This window comes from Xenopus laevis, chromosome 5S, assembly GCF_017654675.1.
Source record: "Xenopus laevis strain J_2021 chromosome 5S, Xenopus_laevis_v10.1, whole genome shotgun sequence".
Lineage (NCBI taxonomy): Eukaryota > Metazoa > Chordata > Amphibia > Anura > Pipidae > Xenopus > Xenopus laevis.
In genome coordinates, this window is record NC_054380.1 from 33,300,132 (window position 1) to 33,321,155 (window position 21,024).

General features: G+C 38.6%; 1 protein-coding gene across 1 annotated transcript in view; it reads left to right on the plus strand.

Moving 5' to 3' along the window:
• The window catches only part of arhgef33.S (Rho guanine nucleotide exchange factor 33 S homeolog), a 49,050-nt gene that overhangs the window by 25,703 nt on the left and 2,323 nt on the right, over nucleotides 1-21,024 (plus strand). The window contains exons 6-15 of the mRNA XM_041564382.1: nucleotides 456-515; nucleotides 1,958-2,179; nucleotides 3,803-3,932; nucleotides 7,207-7,339; nucleotides 7,676-7,759; nucleotides 8,396-8,479; nucleotides 11,016-11,164; nucleotides 12,988-13,155; nucleotides 14,222-14,975; nucleotides 15,630-15,763. Coding sequence (XP_041420316.1) covers nucleotides 456-515; nucleotides 1,958-2,179; nucleotides 3,803-3,932; nucleotides 7,207-7,339; nucleotides 7,676-7,759; nucleotides 8,396-8,479; nucleotides 11,016-11,164; nucleotides 12,988-13,155; nucleotides 14,222-14,975; nucleotides 15,630-15,763 — 1,918 coding nt within the window. The remainder of the gene's footprint in view (nucleotides 1-455; nucleotides 516-1,957; nucleotides 2,180-3,802; nucleotides 3,933-7,206; nucleotides 7,340-7,675; nucleotides 7,760-8,395; nucleotides 8,480-11,015; nucleotides 11,165-12,987; nucleotides 13,156-14,221; nucleotides 14,976-15,629; nucleotides 15,764-21,024) is intronic.

The window sequence follows — 21,024 nt, forward strand, 5'->3', positions numbered from 1 at the left end:
TACGCCAAATTATTAAAAATTATTTTTTTTCATCTGTAATAATAAAACAGTACCTTGTACTTGATCCAAACTAAGATAATTAATCCTTATTGGAAGCAGAACCAGCCTATTTGGTTTATTTAGTGTTTAGATGATTTTCTAGTAGACTAAGGGTAAGGTAAGATCCGTTATCCAAAAAACCCCAGGTTCTGCGCATTCTGGATAACAGGTCCCATACCTGTATTTGTTATCTGAAATCCGATTAGCCAGAAATCTCCCAAATATAGAATTTTTTCTATAGTTTATAGAAAACTAAAAACTATAGAAAACCGACTCCGTGCTCTTTACATGTTCTCCCATTCATACTGACAAAAGCCTTTTCTCTGCTCAATGTAGGTCATGTTGTGTTGTATCATTCTGCCTTTCTAGTATACAGTTTTTTCTCTTGATGTGTCTTGTTTTTACAACCCTTATAGTACCTGCTTCCAGGCTGGCAACTGCCAATGACTGCAACTTGACTGCAATGACAACTACCTGTGAGTACATAAATCCTGAAAAAAACCATAGCAGGTTAATATGTAGCCCCTGTTACAAATGTTTTTCTTAACAATACTGTATCACTTTGTACAGGGAGTACACTCTTCATCCCCACCCCTTCCAATCATAAGCCATCAACTACCAGTTTCTAGTGATCAACAGTTTATATTCAATGATCTGTCATGTAGAGGCAGGTAGAGCTCCACCAGTCATATTACTAATCTAACTCTGCCTGGCACTAAACAGATATGAAGGTTTGTAAGTCTTAAAGGGGTTGTTCACCTTCAAACAACTAGATGTTTTCAGATAGAGCATCAGAAATTACGACTTTTTCCAATTACTTTCTATTTTCTATGTGTCACCGGTTTTCTAATATTGAAGTGTAAAGTGTCACCTTCTAAAGCAGCTCTGGAAAGGGGGGTCGCCGACCCTGTAAACTGTTCTAAATTTATACATTTAGTTGATACATTTCTTATCTCTGGGATTTATTACAGGCAGCTGCTAGACTTGATACAATAGTTGCTAAAGGCAGAGACACACATGGAGATTCGGGGAGATTAGTAGCGACAAATCGACTCTTCTTCGGGGCAACTAATCTCCCCGAACTGCCTTCCCACCGGCTAGAATCGAAATCGCCGACGGGATGGCACTCGGAGTGCTTCGTTTTCCGAAAGTCGTCCAAAGAGGCGATCTGTTGCTGGCCGAATAAATCTCCCCGAATCTCCTCATGTGTCTCTGCCCTAATACTCCAGTGATGCTGCCGAGAAATGTATGAACTAAGGGGCAGATTTATCAAAGGTCAAGGTGAATTTTCGAATGAAAAAAATGAAATAGAATTTTGAGCTATTTTTTGTGTACTTCGACTAGGGAATAGTCCAAATTCGATTCGAATTTGAAACAAATGTAAAAAATGTGAATATTGAAATTTATCATGTGCTGTCTCTTTAAAAATTCGACTTCGACCATCCGCCATCTAAAACCTGTCGAGTCGCTGTTTTAGCCAATGGGGGACCTCCTAGAACCTATTTGGAGTCAATTGGTGGAGTTTTTTTTGGGAAAAACTTTGAATTGAATTTGATTGAACGCGCTATTACTTTCGCTATTTTCGAAACCAGCCTGTTGCGGGTTTTCGAAAAATTCTCAGTGTCAAGCCAATGGTAGTAGCAGGGATTTGGGGAAGCTGTGTTTTTGTTCATCTAATATGATCATTTTTATGTTATCGGTAAAAGGTACATTATGTTTTTTTAAAAGCATAAGGTTTTGAAATGGCTTGTTTATGTTTTTTTAGTAAAGATGATGTTGTTGTTAGAAAATCATCATATTATTTCAGCCAATTGTCATAATCATTTTTCATTTACAATTTCCTCTAATAAAATACAGTATATAAATGTTCTTTACTATGTTTGTGTTTGTTTGTATACTTTTTTCTTTAAATTATCAGCTAGAGTCACCCAGGAAGATAGTGAGAAAAGCTTCAAGACTTCCACGCTAATTGAAACCCAGCAAAAAGCCTACATGCCTTCACTTATTTGGAGACAGCCAAAAGATGAAAGCGAGAGCACCAAGGAGAACTCTCCTAAAGAAAAAGCAGACAGAATAAGAGATGCTGGCCAGAACAGAAGTGCACCCATTGAGAACGTATTAAGTGAACCTACAGGTTTTGGTAGTGTGGAATTGAATCTTATTATGAAGCTGTTAAAAAATATAGGGGCAAATTCAGTAGCCTCCGGAAATTCGCCAGCGACGACTTTCGCTCACATCGCCACACTTCACCAGGACAACGATAATTCACTAAAATGCGAAGTTGGGTCCAGGGCGCAGAACGATGGCGAAGTTTTGCTAGCGTTAATTTGCAAGCAAAGCGAAGTTGCATTAGCTAATTTGCATATGGCGGGAAGTTGAATGGAATGGAGTTGAATGGACGTATATGTAGCAGCAAATACATTACATTACACAAGCCCGGGAAACCTTAATAAAAGAAAATAGAGTTGTTATTTTGCCCTACACATGTGCCCAGTGTATAGTTTATGTGCCAAATGTAAGGAAATGTAGGGGGGAAGCTGGGTACCCTAAAAAAAATGTACGATCTTTTGCAGCCTATCACCCTGACGTTTTTTGGGACTTAGAAAAATGTTCTAATTTATTTTGAGAAAGTCCTATCTACTCTATTGCACTTCGCCTGGTCTGAGGTGGCGAAGGCAAGTGTGGCGCAAGAGGTAACATTCATTAAAATCCACATCTTAGTGAATTTGCATAGTTACGTCCATTTGCCAGAGTGAAAATTCGCCTGCCATTAGAGTGCGAAGTAGCGATACAGTCTCCTTCGCTAGTGAATTTTCCCAGCGTTAGTCTCTTCGCCCTTTAGTAAGTTTGCCCCATAGTTCTACAATTATTTTACCTCCTATTTCGTTTACTGTCATAATTTCTCTGCCATCCATAGTCTCAAAGCATGGGGGTTTTATTGGGCAAAATGATCTGCATCTCAAAATAGGTCCTTATTCAGAATAAACATCTTCAGTAGAACTATGAAGAACAGTAACCAGAGTATCATTATCATATGACTAAACCTAAAGGCACTATGGGTTTATGAAAGGTCTATATATTTAAGATAAGACTGGATCTTTTAGTATCTTTTTTTAGCTTCCCATTTATATTTAAATTTTTACCATTTTTCCAAAATTTGGAGTTTCAGTCTGGCAGCTCAATAATCCAGATGCAGAATCTGAATTCAAAATTGAAATCTGTTACACGTTTGCAACATTTAGTTGATACATTTCTCAGCACCATTGGTAGAATATTAGCAACTATTGTATCAATTCTTATTTTAATAAAACTTCTGCACAGCAGGGCCAAAGATAAGAAATATATAAATTAAGTGTATCAATTTAGAACAGTTTACAGAGTCAGCAACCCTCCTTCCAGAGCTACACATACTACAGAAACATATGGTATACTCATGTTTTACAAATGAGAATTGTGCTCTTTAATTTGATATACAATAGTGTATTATGGAACTTATTTTCCCCATGCTTTAAAGTGGTCACTGGGCCTTAACTGCATTTCAAATGTTTACTTGACCGAACATTAGATTTATGTATATATAAGGGTATCATCTTCTAGTAAAATGCCTCTATTTGGTTTTATAACTCTACAAAAAAAAATTCCCAAACAGGGCTAGACTAGGTGCAAATTGTTAAAGCTTTTTGCCAATTTTTGCATTCTTGTATGGATTTGTGTGTTATCCTCACATGCTATATTTTATCATTGTTGTTTGTTTCTTTCCAAGCTAGGAGACAAAATGCTGCCAGGGACCTTTTGGAATCAGAGAGAAAATATGTTTTGAATCTGACCCACATCCTGAAGATCAGGGCCACCTTACAAGGGGCTGATTTAAAAAGGGCTACAAAAGAAAGAAGGTACTGGAATTGCCTTATAATTGTATACTAAGTAGAACATTTCCACCTTTGTAAAAAAAAAAAGGAGAAAAAAAAGCATGTTTGATTTTCCTCTGATCATTATTTCTCAGTACTTTGCTTATTGTCATGTAGATAGAATAATGAAAGCAACCTTTTATTGGTGGGATAGACTTCATGCCTCTCCAAATCAAAATTTTAAAGGGATCCTGTCATCGGAAAACATGTTTTTTTTTCAAAACTCATCAGTTAAGGGTAGGGACACACTGGACGATTTGTCGCCAACGTTTTTAAAAAGCAAATCGCAGCGACATATCGCTCGTTTTGTCTCTAAACAAAACCAAATGAAAGACGCCAGCTCCTGTGCCCACAGTGCGTTTGTGAATCGCCTGTAGCTCCAAAACGCACTGAGACCCTTTTCCGAGCGATTTATCAGAAATAGCATGTACTTAGAAAAGCACTGAAATCTCCTAGACAAGCACACACATACAGATAAGTAGCAGCAATTGTATTCAAATTACAATGCGAACGCAATGACGCAAGAACGCAAGCACGTAAAGACGCCAGGTTACAGTGGGAAGCACAAACCGTTTCCGGTTTGGGTGGAGCACGTACCGCACAGAGTAATGGGATACAAATCGCTCTGTGCCAATAGTTGCTGTGAATCGTCTGTTCAAAAAAGACGATCGTCTTGTTGCCGCGATTTACTTTTTTAAAACGTTGGCGACAAATCGTCCAGTGTGTCCCTACCCTAATAGTGCTACTCCAGCAGAATTCTGCACTGAAATCCATTTCTCAAAAGAGCAAACAGATTTTCTTATATTCAATTTTGAAATCTGTCATGGGGCTAGATATTTTGTAAATTTCCCAGCAGCCCCCAGTCATGTGACTTAGGAGAGAAATGCTTTCTGGCAGGCTGCTGTTTTTCCTTCTCAATGTAACTGAATGTGTCTCAGTGAAACATGGGTTTTTACTATTGAGTGCTGTTCTTAGATCTACCAGACAGCTGTTATCTTGTGTTAGGGAGCTGTTATCTGGTTACCTTCCCATTGTTCTTTTGTTTGGCTGCTGGGGGGGGGAGGGAGGGGGGTGATATCACTCCAACTTGCAGTACAGCAGTAAAGAGTGATTGAAGTTTATCAGAGCACATGTCACATGACTTGGGGCAGCTGGGAAATTGACAATATGTCTAGCCCCATGTCAGATTTCAAAATTGAATATAAAAAAATCTGTTTGCTGTTTTGAGAAATGGATTTCAGTGCAGAATTCTGCTGGAGCAACACTATTAACTGATTAATTTTGATTTCTTGATTTCATTTTGATTTCTTTTTTTTTTCCCATGACAGTATCCCTTTAACTTGTCTTCTGGGTCCTATGGATATTTCATGTAATCCCTTGCTAAGATTCCTTACTCTCCTGTATAGTAACAACAGTACAGAGAATTGTATAACAAAATATCGTGGGGGTAGTTATTTTCTCCAGTTCATAACTATGGGGCCCATTTACTTAGTTCGAGTGAAGGAATAGAATAAAAAAAACTTTGAATTTCGAATGTTTTTTTTGGCTACTTCGACCATCGAATTGGCTACTTAGACCTTCGACTATGACTTCGACTTCGAATTGAACGATTCGAACTAAAAATCGTTCGACTATTCGACCATTCGATAGTTCGATCGATGGATTAAAATCGTTCGATCGATGGATTTTTTGTCGACCGTTCGATCGAACTATTTGCGGTAAATCCTTCGACTTCGATATTCGAAGTTGAAGGATTTCAATTCGGCAGTCGAATATCGAGGGTTAATTATCCCTCGATATTCAACCATAAATAAATTTGCCCCTATGTATAAGCAAGTAAAAAGTACCACCCAAGCACTTTCTACTACAATACTGTACAATTTCTGTAGTGATATTTACTGGTTGGTTTAAAAGTCCCAATCTGAAGTCCTGACACAGCCTCTCCATGCAGCCAATGTCTCACACACCAGCTGAAAATCTTCTTTAAAAGCGTTTATTTATGGATTCTGACCCGGGCAAGCAATATTTCAGGCCAACATCGATCAAGCTACTCAGAACAGCACGTGCTCAAACATTTATAGTGCATCACATTGACCTCTACTGGTACAAGACCATATTACAACACAACACAATTAATAACAAATTTTCATAGTAACAATATAAAGTGTGGCACTTATCTGTCACTTTAGTGAGAATTTGAAATTTTAGTTTTTGCACTCCATGACCTTCTATGAGATTTTGGTCCATTTTCTTTGTGTTTATAGCTGACTTATGTTCCCTTTTGCACTCTCTAATACTATGAGATGTTTGGACAACATACGCTAGCACACATGGGCATTTAATTATATAAATTACATATGAGCTTTCACATGTATAATATCCTTTAATTTTAATAGCGATGCCTTTCCTCGGGTGATATATAGTGACCTTTTTGACAGTTTGAACAGCAGCTGCATCCAAGGCATGGGAATGTCCCTTTACTCCTTGGACGCAACTGTTGCTGTCTCAGTGACATTCCTCCTATGTCAGAATTCACTAGAATGGAGCCTATTGTTCTTGCCTTTTTATATGACTTTATCTGTGAATTTTTAAATGCCCCAATATCCGGTATATCATTCCTGAGTAAAGACCAATGCTTTCTAATAGCTTCCACTACATATGTACTGACTGTACTATAACGGGAAACAAAAGGTATTCAATCCCCTAAAGTCTGCAATTGTTTCTGTTTCATATCACCTACACATTTTTCAACTTCTGAATCTTGTTGTTTCAATAAATCTACAGGGTATGCTCTCTCCTCAAACCTTAATTGTATTTGATCCATATGGGTGTGTAGTGCACCATCCTCGGATACTATACGCCATATTCTTCTAACCTGTGACTTAGGCAATAATGGAAAAGAATGAAAGTGTAATAATGTATTTTTATCCATTGATTTTACGTAGAGATCTGAGGAGAGCAAACACCCCACTTTACTGATTGTGGTATCTAAAAATGAATCTTCTGTAGTTCAAAGTGTAATGTCAACTTAATACCTCTCAATGCAGAATTAATATGCCTGTAGAATTCTTCTAGGGTCCAATGTGGCCCGTCCACCTCGCGAAGACATAATCGATAAATTAAAACCAACATATGCAATATTTAATAAAGAGCTCATTGGTATATACATATTTCTACACTAATTGCTTCATATAATTATTTGTGTATGACGGGTTTCTAGTAATGCACTTTCAAGAGTTACTTTTTGTTCATTTCTCAGTTTCTTCCCCAGTTCCTTACGGTATTTGATCCAACATCACCTGGACCTGCTCCATGTTCTGCAGGAGAGAGTAATCAAATGGTCTAGAGAGGGGATTTTAGGAGATATGTTCCTAAAACTGACAAATGACGAGGTACATTTCTTACTAATGCTTAATAACTTTTCCAAAATTCTCTGTCATCTTTAAGGTTTTGTATTATGGGCAAACTCCTTCAATCCAAGCAAAATAAGCTTAAAAGCAGATTTGATAATAGTGAGTATGTTGCCTCTTCTCTGTCAAACAAATATTATTTGATATCAAGGATTTAACTGTTGTGGCAGTAGATCTACATGTCTGTAAGGCCCAAGAGCACAGCAGGATAATAATCTGTTCAAGTTCATTAATAAAGTGCAATCTCACAAACTGTATATTAATGCAAAATATTCAAACACGTTTTGCATAGCTTTCCACATTTTTTTTTCTCCTAAGAACAACTTTTTGGACTATTATGTTGCTTACTTGAAAGACTTACCGGAAAGTATTTCTGTCATCCATATTGTGGTTCTAAAAGAGGTAAGTACCAATTTATACAATTTACAATACAATCTGTTTTGATTAATTGTATAATGAACAAAAACCTGCCAGCCTATATTAATATGAGCCTTTATAACATCAAGGTTCAGCTGTGAGAGTTGTACCTTGTGTACAAGGGAAGAATTTATTTGAAATTAATCTTGTGGTGTCACTATAAATGTGTTTTGGACATCAAATATCTCCACAACTTACTTTTAAACTGGGCTTTCATATTATTTGTGGTGGAATTAAGCATTCTACTCAGATCCTTCCCTAACTGTCCTTCTTGGTATTTCTGTAAGAAAAAATATTTTTCTGCAGCAATACAGACTTTTCTACATCTGACCACCATGCCCTTTAGCAATGGTGGAAACTGGACTTAACGCCACTTTTTTCAATAGAAACAACAAATTTACTCTGGCAACTACAGGGTACTACAACCTGACAACAGACCACAAGAAGGAAAAAAATCCCACCCTGGGACACTCTGGAAAGGATACAGTCATAGTTAGTGAAATTGAGTTAGTGTCTATTAGGTGATCTGACCAATTTCCAGAGATGCTGTATATATACATATATATTAAATTTGGCTGTACAACCATTTGTTACAATCATCATTTGCATTTTCAATCATAGGCTGAAGAAGATATTAAATCCGACCTCTACATTTTGCTTTTTCATGTTGTTCAAAGAATTCCAGAATATCTGATTCTCTTACAGGTAAGGCCATATTGTAGTAGCATTGTCAAAAACAATCTAAGAAAATGTACTCTGTACCTTTCTCTCTCTTTAAAGGAGAACTAAACCCTCACTATGTTAAGTCCCCACTACCCCCCCCCCTGCACAGTCTTACCCCAGAATTCTGTCCCCTCTTAAAATAGTGACCGCAAATGCAGAGTGAGCAGAGCTGAGCTCACGGGCGCTATCTTCTTCTCTTCAGTAATCTTTGTGTCTTCTTCCTCCCCTTCGGCAATTTCTGTCTCTTTCGGCGCATCACTAAGATTACAGAAGAGAAGAAGGTGGTGCCCGTGAGCTCTGCTGCGCTCACGCGGTCCTACTCGGGTCTTAGATTTTATTCTAGCAAGGGCACTATCTGCAAGAACTTTGTGTATTCTACCTGTGCTCTCCTTGTAAAGTGCTGTAGAATATGTTGGAAATATATAAATAAAGACAGGGCTGGATTTACGTAATGGGCGCCCCTAGGCCTGCTCTCGTTCTTCTCCCCTGTCCCCTACCTTTTATTCACTCAAATTTTCATCGGGACCAGAGCAATGGAGATTTGCGCACAGGAAATTTAAAAAACGATTGTATCTCCTGCGATTCTTCAGTGTTTCTGAACCAATGTGGGTTGGTTGGGCAGCATGCCGCCCCCTAAAATCCTGCCGCCCTAGACCTGGTCCTAGGTGGCCTCTCCACAAATCCGGGCCTGAATAAAGAATAATAATATTAAAGTTGTAGCTTCATTACTTGTTGTTGAATTAACAGTCTAATTTGTGTGAAATTCTAGAATTCTGCCCATTCACAGAAGCCCTTACTTAGCATTTGTGGAGTTTCATGTGATTGCATCTACTGCAAATGTTTATGAACAATAATGCTCTGCAGTTTATAAAAAACAGTGATTATTAATATATTAGTGTAGGAGCTACTATATTGTATAGTTTTATGAAATCAAAAACACTGATATGACTGTGTGACATGGCTCTCTGCAACACGAGACATATACCGGTAAGTTCATTTGCTCTTTTGCAATTTTGCCACAGTTGTTGTGTTAAAAAAATGCTACTTGTACTTGCATCCAAAACCACTTCTTGCACTTCCGTATAGTTGCATTTGGCACCGCTGCCTTCCTCCTGCCTCCTGTGAACTGATGAAGGGGAACTCAGAAGCTACGACCCCCACCAAAGGTGGCGGTAGCTCCAGAGTTCTAACAGCTGATTGCTTAATAGATGCAGTGAACTTGCATGTTATTTTGATACTGAGTGACAAAATGCTGAATTTTCAGCGCATTTGTGGCAATATACATCAACAACACACACACAAGTGTGATGCTTCAGCCACAACTGCGTTGGGCACATAATGCTGGAATTATGGTAAAACTCTGCATTGTAGGTAAAAATATAGTGAATAAAGTACCCCTTCCTGTAAAATATAAGGATATTATAAGTTACCGAGGAGTTTCATGACCATGGCCAAAGGCCGAGTGTTTTTATACAGGTCATGGAACTCCGAGGTAACTTCTAATATCCTCATATTCTTTAACTGGGGGTACTTTATTTATTATAATACACACGTTTCAGCGAGTCATGTGACAGAAATTACATCAGAACTCACCTTTTATAACTCATGACATCAGAACTCACCGTTTATAAGGATATAATTTACAGGATATTCATGGCTTATGTGTATTATATAGTGAATAAAGTAACCCCTCTTGTAAAATATAAGGATATTATAAGTTACCGAGGAATTTCATGACCATATAAAAGTACGAGGCCGAAGGCCGAGTGCTTTATACAGGTCATGGAACTCCGAGGTAACTTCTAATATCCTCATGTTTTGCAACTGGGGGTACTTTATTTATTATAATACACAAGTTTCAGTGAGTCATGTGACAGAAATGACATCAGAACTCACCGTTTATAACTGATGACATCAGAACTCACCGTTTATAAGGATATAATTTACAGGATATTCATGGCTTTTGTGTATTATATGAAAATTATGTCCAAATGAGGACTGCACACTCAACGTGTAGGTTGTAAATGACCCTTATAAACTCTGAAATGAGCAGTTCATCCATTTCTGTCTGCACATCTGTCCTACAAACCTACCTGTGATATATTAAAAAGCAAATTCAATTTTGTGTTCATACAGTATATGGTGCTGTGAATCTACAGTATATATTTATTTGTTGCTGAATCCGGCCTGAAACACAAGTCTTTAATAAACGAGTGCATTCCCGTGAGCATGTTTTCATCAAACAAAAGTTTTCTTTGCTTTCCTAAGCAATACCTTTCAAACAAAGCATTTTACTGTTTAGCCAACAAGGCAAGCTATGCAAAACACGTGGTTCTTTCTGCATTTATTTATTTGAAATGACATTTAGTTACATTTTTTATTATAGTGGATTTGTTTTAAATATGATCAGTTTGCCCCAAACTAAGTGCAGTTATGGAAATTTTGAAACCAGTGAAAATCATTGGTGCATTTAATTAAGCGTTTCTCTGCTTTTGTCTTTTTTTCGGTGGTTATGCAGAATATCTTGAAATTCACAGAGCAGGAGCACCCAGATTATTACTTACTTCTTGTGTGTGTGCAGCGCCTACGAGTTTTCATTTCACACTACAGCGTGCTGTTTCAGTACAATGAGGACCTTCTCATTCAGAAAAGGAAGAAACTTAAGAAGTGAGTTTTGAGGAACTACAAAAATGACTAAGAAATTGTATCACTTAAGGTGCATATACAATGGCAGTGTGACTGTTCCTTTGTATGGTTCAATACTCACAGAAAGGAGCTGAATACTAGTACAAAAATGTCTGATCTCATTTTGATCTATGTTTCCTAGTTTAGTGCTTGGCTCTTTCCCTTTGAGTACATCATGGTTTCATAGGTCCAGTATTATGTGTTATATAATATATGATTTCCAAACAGACTTAATATTTAAAGGGATTCTGTCATGGGAAAAATGAATCAAAATGAATCAAAATTATTTTCTCAATTTCCCAGCTGCCCCAAGTCATGTGACTTGTGCTGTTAAACTTCAATCACTCTTTACTGCTGTACTGCAAGTTGAAGTGATATCACCCCCCTCCCTTTTCCTCCCCAGCAGCCAAACAAAAGAACAATGGGAAGGTAACCAGATAACAGCTACCTAACACAAGATAACAGCTCCCTCGTAGATCTAAGAACAACACTCAATAGTAAAAACCCATGTTCCACTGAGACACATTCAGTTACATTAAGCTGGCCATAGATGTTGAGATTTTTAAAAGATCAGATCCTGATCGTGAGAATATCTTCTCAGAACGATCGTACGATCGTACGAATTTACCATCAACTAAAAAGACCAATTTGGCAGGAAAACAAAGGGGAGCTGCCTGCTTGGCCCTGCAAACATAGAGAGATTGCACTGGGGCCGACAAAGATTTTTTGACCTGGCCGATCAATTTCCCGACAGATGTCGGCCGAAAAATCGTAAGATGTACGATCGTTCGAATACCACTAACCGCACGATAATTTCGAAGGATTGGTCGGACTTCCCTAAAATCGGTCGTTCGGCAAGAAGAATCGTCGCGTCTATGGGGACCTTTAAGAAGGAAAAACAGCAGCCTGCCAGAAAGAATTTCTCTCCTAAAGTGCAGGCACAAGTCACATGACTGGGGGCAGCTGGGAAACTGACAAAATGTCTAGCCCCATGCCAGATTTCAAAATTGAATATAAAAAAATCTGTTTGCTCTTTTGAGAAATGGATTTCAGTGTAGAATTCTGCTGGAGAAGCACTATTAACTGATGCGTTTTGAAAAAAAACATGTTTTCCGATGACAGGATCCCTTTAATGGAAACTCTTTGCATCCATTTGTGGGGAACAATATCCTAATGGCTAAGGTTTATAAAAAAAAAAACAAGAAAAAAAAATAAAACAATTTATATCTAGCTGATGATGACTTCAGAATCAGCAAATGCAGATGTGACGCAGTGATTTAAGGGGGATGTAATTTGCCTGTGGATCCAGAAGAATAAAAAGGATAATTTTGCTTTTAGTTCACAAAAACAAAGAATGGCATACATGTGATACCTCTTAATGGCTATATAGAACTAGTGCAAAGCAGACTATCATGACTTTTTGGTCTTTTTTTCAAGTCGACATTCTATAAAATAAAGCTGAAAGTACTGGGCACATACAATAACATAACTGTACTTGTATCATTATTTATACACTGCCATAAAAGAACCTAAGTCATTACAAGTTCACCACATCACATATCCCATATGGCACAAGACTTTTTGTCTGTGTACAAAGTTAAGCAGGTTCTATCTAGGTATTATTTCAAATAAGCCACAGCATGGACATTCATTTAATTTATGGTATGGAGGATATATATATTAGTATGGGAGGAGATATTCTGGTGACACTTGGGAACTCCTTAATGCTAATTAAGACCTTTTTATAATACTCCAAATTTTGTATGTGTATTTATGAATGGATCATGTTCTTTTTGCTTTCGTAGGTCATCTTTGATTAAACTCTACAAAGGACTCGCATCTCAGTGTTCTGGAAGTAGCCAGGACATTCCTCCCAGTGTGAATACTTCTGCAATCATTAAAGAAAATACCATCCAGTCCGATGAAACACATCAGCCATATCCTTCAATGCCAGGGTCCAACCCAACCAATCTGTAAGCTTTCATGTCCAGTGAAATGCTGTATGTTGTATGCCATTTTTAATTTGTTTACATTAACTTCTTTATTTGTGCTCCCTTTTTCTTCAGTGCAAAAGTTTGGCCAGCTTTTGCAAAATTGCATGTTTAGTTACATTTTGTTTGTGAAAAATAGGAAACAACTACTGCAAAAATCAGTGTGTTAAAAACAACATACAGTATTTGCAAATGTTAATGTACAGTTACATTTAATTTCACCAATTTAAAGCACAGGAACAAAGAAATTAGTAATTGTGGCATGTGTAAAGTTTGGGCCAGTCCCGGGCCAAACCACCTAGCCCCCGCCCCTGCGCACTAGCTGTGACATTACATGGGGGAGGTAGGATAGCGCAAAGAGGTGTGCCGGAGACATAAGTTGATGGGGGAACAAGGGGCTGGATCAGGTGTAGGAGAAAGAAAAGCTGCGCCTAAGGCATGTGCCTCTTCTGCCTACACTTAGCTCTGGCCCTGGTTTGGACACCCTAGTAGGTCAGTATCTAGAACACCCTTCTTTGGCACAGATCACATTGACATTTGTGATGAGGCTGCATGTAAGGTTTTTTTTTAATGCAGATCATGTTTGCCCAAGCAAGTACATTAGAGGACATAAAGAGGATCACTGTACCAGAGGCCACCCTTTCAGACTAGAGGAAAAGAACTTTCATTTGAAGCAACGTAGGGGGTTCTTCACAGTCAGGACAGTGAGGTTGTGGAATGCACTGCCGGGTGATGTTGTGGCTAATTCTGTTAATGCCTTTAAGAATGGCTTGGATGATTTTTTGGACAGACATAATATCAAAGGCTATTGTGATACTCTATAAACTCTATAGTTCATAAAGATATTGGTATATATAGTTTATGTGAATATATTGAGGGGCCAGTGTGTGTATGTATGTATGCTGGGTTACATTTGGAGGGGTTGAACTTGGAATTTTTCAACCCGAACTATGTAACACTGCAGTATGGAAAAGTCAGAGGTATGCTGTAGGATATTTAAAGATTCTACAGTAAAATCTAATGATCTGTTACTGCTTTTTATTTGAAGAAATCTGGTGCCTCAAATAAAACAGAGCAGACAGACTCCAGTGGAAAACATTCAGCCATTAAAATCCTCTGGGTGGGAAGTAGATGGAAAGAAACATGAGCGACCTGATAATATTGTTCCCACACCATATTCTGGGCCTGATCAAGAAGTCAATTCACTGCTGTCACCCTTACAGTCCATTCCAGAGATGGAGTATGAAAGCACTTCAGTGGATGCATTACTTGACATGGAAAGGTCGACGAGGGCTTCATCAAACAGTTTTCCTCATGGGAACCTTGCACCTAATTATGAGGAATATGAATATGGAAGTGAAATAATTGGAGTGTCCACTCCTGAAGAGGAACCATTTGCAAACCACCCATTGTTTGAGTCTTGCTCCGCGGCCTCTTCTGAGTCCAGCCTGGATATTTGCTTTTTGAGGCCCATCAACTTTACACTGGAATCAAATAGAACAGAACGATCTTTGCAGCCAGTGAGCAGGAACTGTTTCTCTCCTGTGAGCAACAGCAGCTACAGGCATGAAGGTATCCATATTAAAACTAAACCTTTGAGCAGGTCCCTGAAGGAGTTTCCTCGGAATCAAGAAGCAGTTTCTACAAGACTTTATAGCGCCAGATGCACCAGTGCCAGCAGGATGCAGTTTAAGCAGGATAGAAGTACTCAGTCCCATGGTCTATCAGCTTCAGCTCGCAACTCACATAGGCAATTCTACATTCCACAAAGGCCTCAGGCAGATAGTAGATCTCTCCTAGAGGTAAGCAGCATTCTACTATATATTAGTAGAATATTTAAAGTAAAATAAGTAACTTTAATAACACCATGAAGGTCCCCACTTGTATCTGCAGTTAGTTTGACACTGCAGATACAGTGTTGAACAGTAACCTTCCCACAGAGTTGTCCATTGTATAAAAATGAGATAGAGAGACAAAAATTTGGGTAACACAGCAGAATAAATAAAAGCTGTTCCTTAAAAAAAATGAGTTACATTCCATAAATCAGTGTGAACAGACTGAAAAACAGCTCTGGTGGGAACCTGGACTGTGATACTACAAAAACTACCAACCATATCCCATAAATATGCCCATTTTGCACTACCTAAATTGTTAAATAACATAGGGGCCCTCCTTTAGGTGCACAGATTCTCTACAGACAAAATATTGGCCTGTAACAGTTATGGTCATTTTGTACAGTAAGAACAAAACACGTTCAACAAAAACGAGAATTGAAACATAGCATAAAAAACATACATGAGAAATGTTTTTGTAGATCAAAGGAAAAACAGATGGAAGAGTATAATTAGTGGGGCTTTGTTGTTTTGTTCTATAGTATTTAACTACTTACTGTAAATATAGGTGCATGTTTCCAGTGGTGACAAAGCAGGTTTGATAATAACACCTTTTATATCTAGGATATCCAAATGGATGGAAATGGAAGGTACTACCACAAGGATGAAACTGAACAAACCTCTTTAAGTGAGCACCACCCAAGACCAGATCAGAAAGGTGGTTTCCGAAGTTCTTTCCGTAAGCTATTTAAAAAGAAGTGAGTATTTTGTGGATTACATATTTTTGATGACATTTCCATATCCCAAAAATGTCAATATGTTACATATATTCTACAATCACTCAACCTATACTCACTTGACAACCCAGATTTGCCAAGGATGCCAATTTAATCTTAGTAACAAATCTTCTCATTTCAAGAATACATGCTTTCTTAAAAGACAACTAGGGGCAGATTTATCAAAGGTCAAAGTGAAATTTCGAAGTAAAAAAAGTAATTTCTGGGAACTTCGACTAGGGAATAGTCCAACTTCGATTCGAATTTGAAAAAACTTCGAAGATCACATTTTTTTAAGTACTGTCTCTTTAAAACTTTGACTTCGACCATTTGCCACCTAAAAGCTGCCGAAGTGCTGTTTTAGCCTATGGGGGGGCCTCCTAGAACCTGCATGGAGGCAATTGGGGGAGTTTGGGAGATCGAAGGTCGAAGTTAAAAAAACTTTGAATCAAAGTAGATCGAAGTACGATCGTTCGATTCGAAGAAGGCCCACTTCGACCCCAAAAACCTTCGACCACAATTCGGTTGGTCTTTTTGAATTCGAAGTTCGAAGTTTTTTTAACTTTGACCTTCAACCTTTGATAAATATGCCCCTTAGTGTATACAACAAATTACGCACCTTAGCCATTGGGCATCTGTCCTTGGGATATGCAGTTCCATGGTGTACCATGCACTCTCACCTTTTTGATATGATTGCCATAGCAAGTGTCCAGAGATCACAGTATTTTGAACATACTGGGCAAGGGAACCTCCAAGGGATAACTTTGGGGGGGGGATTCTTCACAGTGTTCACAGGTTGGTAAACCTTCACCATAAATATGATATGCCATTAACAGTGTTATAGAGAGGCTATCATAATTTGCTATACAATTACAGGTCTAGGTGCCGTTATCCAGAAGCCTGTTACCCACAAAGTTCCAAATTACACTAAGGCAATCTCCCGTTGACCCCATTTTTATCAAATTATTAAATGTTTTAGAAATAGCTTCCTTTTTCTCTGTTATAATAAAACAGTACCTTGTACTAAATTCTAACTATGATATAACTAATCATTATTGGAGGCAAAACAATCATATTGGGTTTAATAGAATAAAAAAAACGACGAATTTCGAATGATTTATTTGGCTACTTCGACCTTCGACTACGACTTCGAATCGAATGATTCGAACTAAAAATCGTTCGACTATTCGACCATTCGATAGTCGAAGTACTGTCTCTTTAAAAAAAACTTCGACCCCCTACTTCGCCACCTAAAACCTACCGAGGTGCCATGTTAGCTTATGGGGAAGGTCCCCATAAGCTTTCTAACAATTTTTAGGTCGAAGAAAAAATGATTTTCCGTTCGATCGAACTATTTGCGGTAAATCCTTTGACTTCGATATTCGAAGTCGAAGGATTTACATTTGGCAGTCGAATTTTGAGGGTTAATTAACCCTTGATATTCGACCCTATGTAAATCTGCCCCTAATTTTTTGTAGACTTAAGGTATGGAGATCCACATTATGGAAAGCTCCCTTATCCAGGTCCTGAGCATTCTTTATAACAGGTCTTCTACCTGTATTATAATTACAAATAGCCACATTTAAAAAATATGTGTTTAAAACAATTGGGCAGTGGGGGAAGTATTTTCACAAGAATTTTGTTGTAAGACATGATAAATAAAACCAAGGCCTCAATTATAAATGAATATAAAATTCATATATGAATTAAATTACATGTTATTGGCTGCTTTTCTGCTTAAATGCTCGTATTTTTAGTAAAAGTGTGCTTCTCATTTGGATAGATGAATATTTTATCCCAGCTGCTTGCATCTCACCAGAACCTATCTTTGGGACATGAGCAGTCAATGAGCCTAAAATAGCCTAATCAGGTTTCTCCAAGGTGGCACTGCTTTTCCAAACCTCTATCATGTTGTAGGGTATTATGTGCATATGTTCCCTGGGTGCACAGTGCACATATATTTGCCACATAAAAAAGAAGGATGCACTGAAATGGCATAAACCAGAACCTAAGTTAAGGCTACACATGAGGCTCTATCTCTGTCATAGAGTTGCTGACTTTGTTTGGCAAATCATCTTCTGCAAACACAACCCCCTGCCTGCTTATTGTGTGTTATAAGACCCACTTTACTATACAAAGGACCTAGAAAAGAATATATTTTTGGAAAGTACGCATTCTGACAAATCCAAAATGGGTAAAGATGTCTTTCTACACTGAACTATCAAATTGCAAAGCTATGCGAAAGGCAGAAGTGTTTATGACATTTTTGCAATTGCCTAAAATTATTTGCCACATTGATCTCACACAATTTATTATATATAAAAATAAAACACCCTAAATATGAACCCCAGGGGTCTACTGGACAGTTTTATAGCCAATATGCATAGATTTACCAAAATATGTGGTATGTAGGACCCTAAAATTAAAACAATGCAAATATATTTTCTCTGCTGCCAATTCAACTTCTACAGACACAGCACCTTGTTTTTGTATTGTGTGTTAGGGATGTAGCGAACGGCGGAAAAAATGTTCGCGAACATGCGTCCAAAAATGCGAACGGTTCGCGAACGTCGCGAACCCCATAGACTTCAATGGGAAGGCGAATTTTAAAAGCTAGAAAAGACATTTCTGGCCAGAAAAATGATTTTAAAGTTGTTTAAAGGGTGCAACGACCTGGACAGTGGCATGCCAGAGGGGGATCAAGGGCAAAAATGTATCTGAAAAATACATTGTTGACACAGCGCTGCGTTTTGTGCTGTAAAGGGCAGAAATCACACTACGTCACTCAGGTGATGTTTCTGGACACGGAATGTGAAAAAGCTCACACAGCTAGGTGGCACTTGGTTAAAGACTGGGCAAACAATGCCTGCAAGGGCAACGTATACAGTAGTGGATACGGAATATATTATTGCTGCTGTAAAAACATCACTCAGGTGATGTTTATGGACATGGAATTATTATTGTTATTTAGACAGAATGTGAAAAAGCTCACACAGCTAGGTGGCACTTGCATACCTCCCAACTGTCCCTCTTTTGACCACTCAACCCCCTGTCCCTCTTTTGTACTGGAAAGTCCCTCTTTTCTCTGCACTGAACAGCCAGAAAAAAAGCAGTTTCTAACTTAATTGGCTTTTGGCAGAGAGCTCAGAACAGCTAACAGGTGCAAATAAGATACTTTGTAACAATTTTGACTCTGGTTGGTGCTGGTAGTGGGGAACTACTAGGAGGAGCAGCACACCAGTCCCTCTTTTCTCTGAACTGAACAGCCAGAAAAAAAACAGTTTCTAACTTAATTAGCTTTTGGCAGAGAGCTCAGAACAGCTAACAGGTGCAAATAAGATACTTTGTAACAATTTTGACTCTGGTTGGTGCTGGTAGTGGTGAACTACTAGGAGGAGCAGCACACCAGTCCCTCTTTTCTCTGAACTGAACAGCCAGAAAAAAAACAGTTTCTAACTTAATTAGCTTTTGGCAGAGAGCTCAGAACAGCTAACAGGTGCAAATAAGATACTTTGTAACAATTTTGACTCTGGTTGGTGCTGGTAGTGGTGAACTACTAGGAGGAGCAGCACACCAGTCCCACTCCCCAACACAGCTAGACTAATAGCACTGGGCTCTTATAGTAGCAAAGTAAAGAAACAAAAAAGAAAATAAAAGCAGTCCTTACAAGGACTATTGGGTTACAGGCAGCAGTCAGCAGATGAGAGTTCAGCAGCAGGACAGCTGCCCACAGCAGCTACATACAGAGCACTGCAGTAGAAGGTAGATTACTAGCCAGCAAAGCTACCTAACCTAAAATGTCCCTCAAATCCCTGCAGAGTTCTGTCCCTACAATACAGAGCAGTATCAAGTAGATTACTAGCCAGCACAGTTACTATCAACTGTCCCTCAAATCACTAACAGCTCTCTCCCTACACTAGCTCTTCCAAGCACACACAGGCAGAATGAAAAAACGCTGCAGGGCTTCAGTTTATATATGGAAGGGGAGTGGTCCAGGGGGTGTGGGGGTGGTCCAGGAGGGAGAGCTTCCTGATTGGCTGCCATGTATCTGCTGGTCTGGGGTGAGAGGGCAAAAATAAGCGCCAGCTAAGGCGAACCCCAATTGGCGAACGTCGCGCGACGTTCACGAACATTCGGCGGACGCGAACGGTCGATGTTCGCGCGAATTAGTTCGCGGGCGAACAGTCCGCGACATCCCTATTGTGTGTTATAACATAACACAACAACCAGCATATTCTGTATTACCCAATATAATTTAATATATATTACCATTTAGTCATTTCTCAGTCTGCTCCCCAATCCACCTTTCTCTTGTGTGCTCTACATTAATTTCTTTTTTGTTTTTCATATTTTTTTCTGCTCTTCTGTACTCTATAACCCTCTCTGATTTCTTCACCATCCTCATCTGTACAACAGTTCTCCATCAGGGGCGCTTACCCTGCACTAATGACCCAGGCATCTCTCACCCCACCAGCTCCAATACTGGATTTAGGGGTCCGTTTACTAAAGTGCGGTAAATCTGACTTTAAGTTTCCGCATGTTATCGCTGAGAATATTTTTACGCCAGAATATTCGCAGCGACTAAGTTTACTAAACAGCGATGCGCTCAGAAGTCATTGCGATCACTTGCGGTAACTACGTTAAGGAACCAGCTTACGTTAGCGGTAATTTTAGCGAGTTGCGAATTTTCTGGCGAAAAATTAAGTTTTTGCGAATATTTATGCTATAGAATAGTCTTGTTTTATGGCGGTTATTATGGCAATTTTTACTGTGACATTTATGGCCAGAAATGCATCTTCAAAACTCATAAACTTTATTGACTGATGATTAGACCATCCAACAACATCACCAGAGTAACACCAAACATGTCTGCATCATATAAACCCTTCTGCCAATAGAATCATAGGAACAAGAAATCATACCAGTCAATCTCTTTGCTTCATAGAAATGCACAGTTTAACGTAGCCAATCACAATGAAACCAAAAAAGTGTAGAGGCTGACGAATCCTTGGACTGTGATGCCGCTGCCAATAATACGCCTCTGAGCTGAAACTGCTGCTGTTGTACCAGATAGAAGCAGAAGCCAAAACATCCTGTCAGCAATAGCTGCAGATCTCTCTCCTGTCAGCAAAGAATGATGGGTAAAAAAAAAAACAGTATTATGGGATATTTCCTGCCCCTTGAGAATTTTCTGGCGAAAAAAATACTTTTACGCCACTACATAGGTGGCGGTAAAAGTTTGC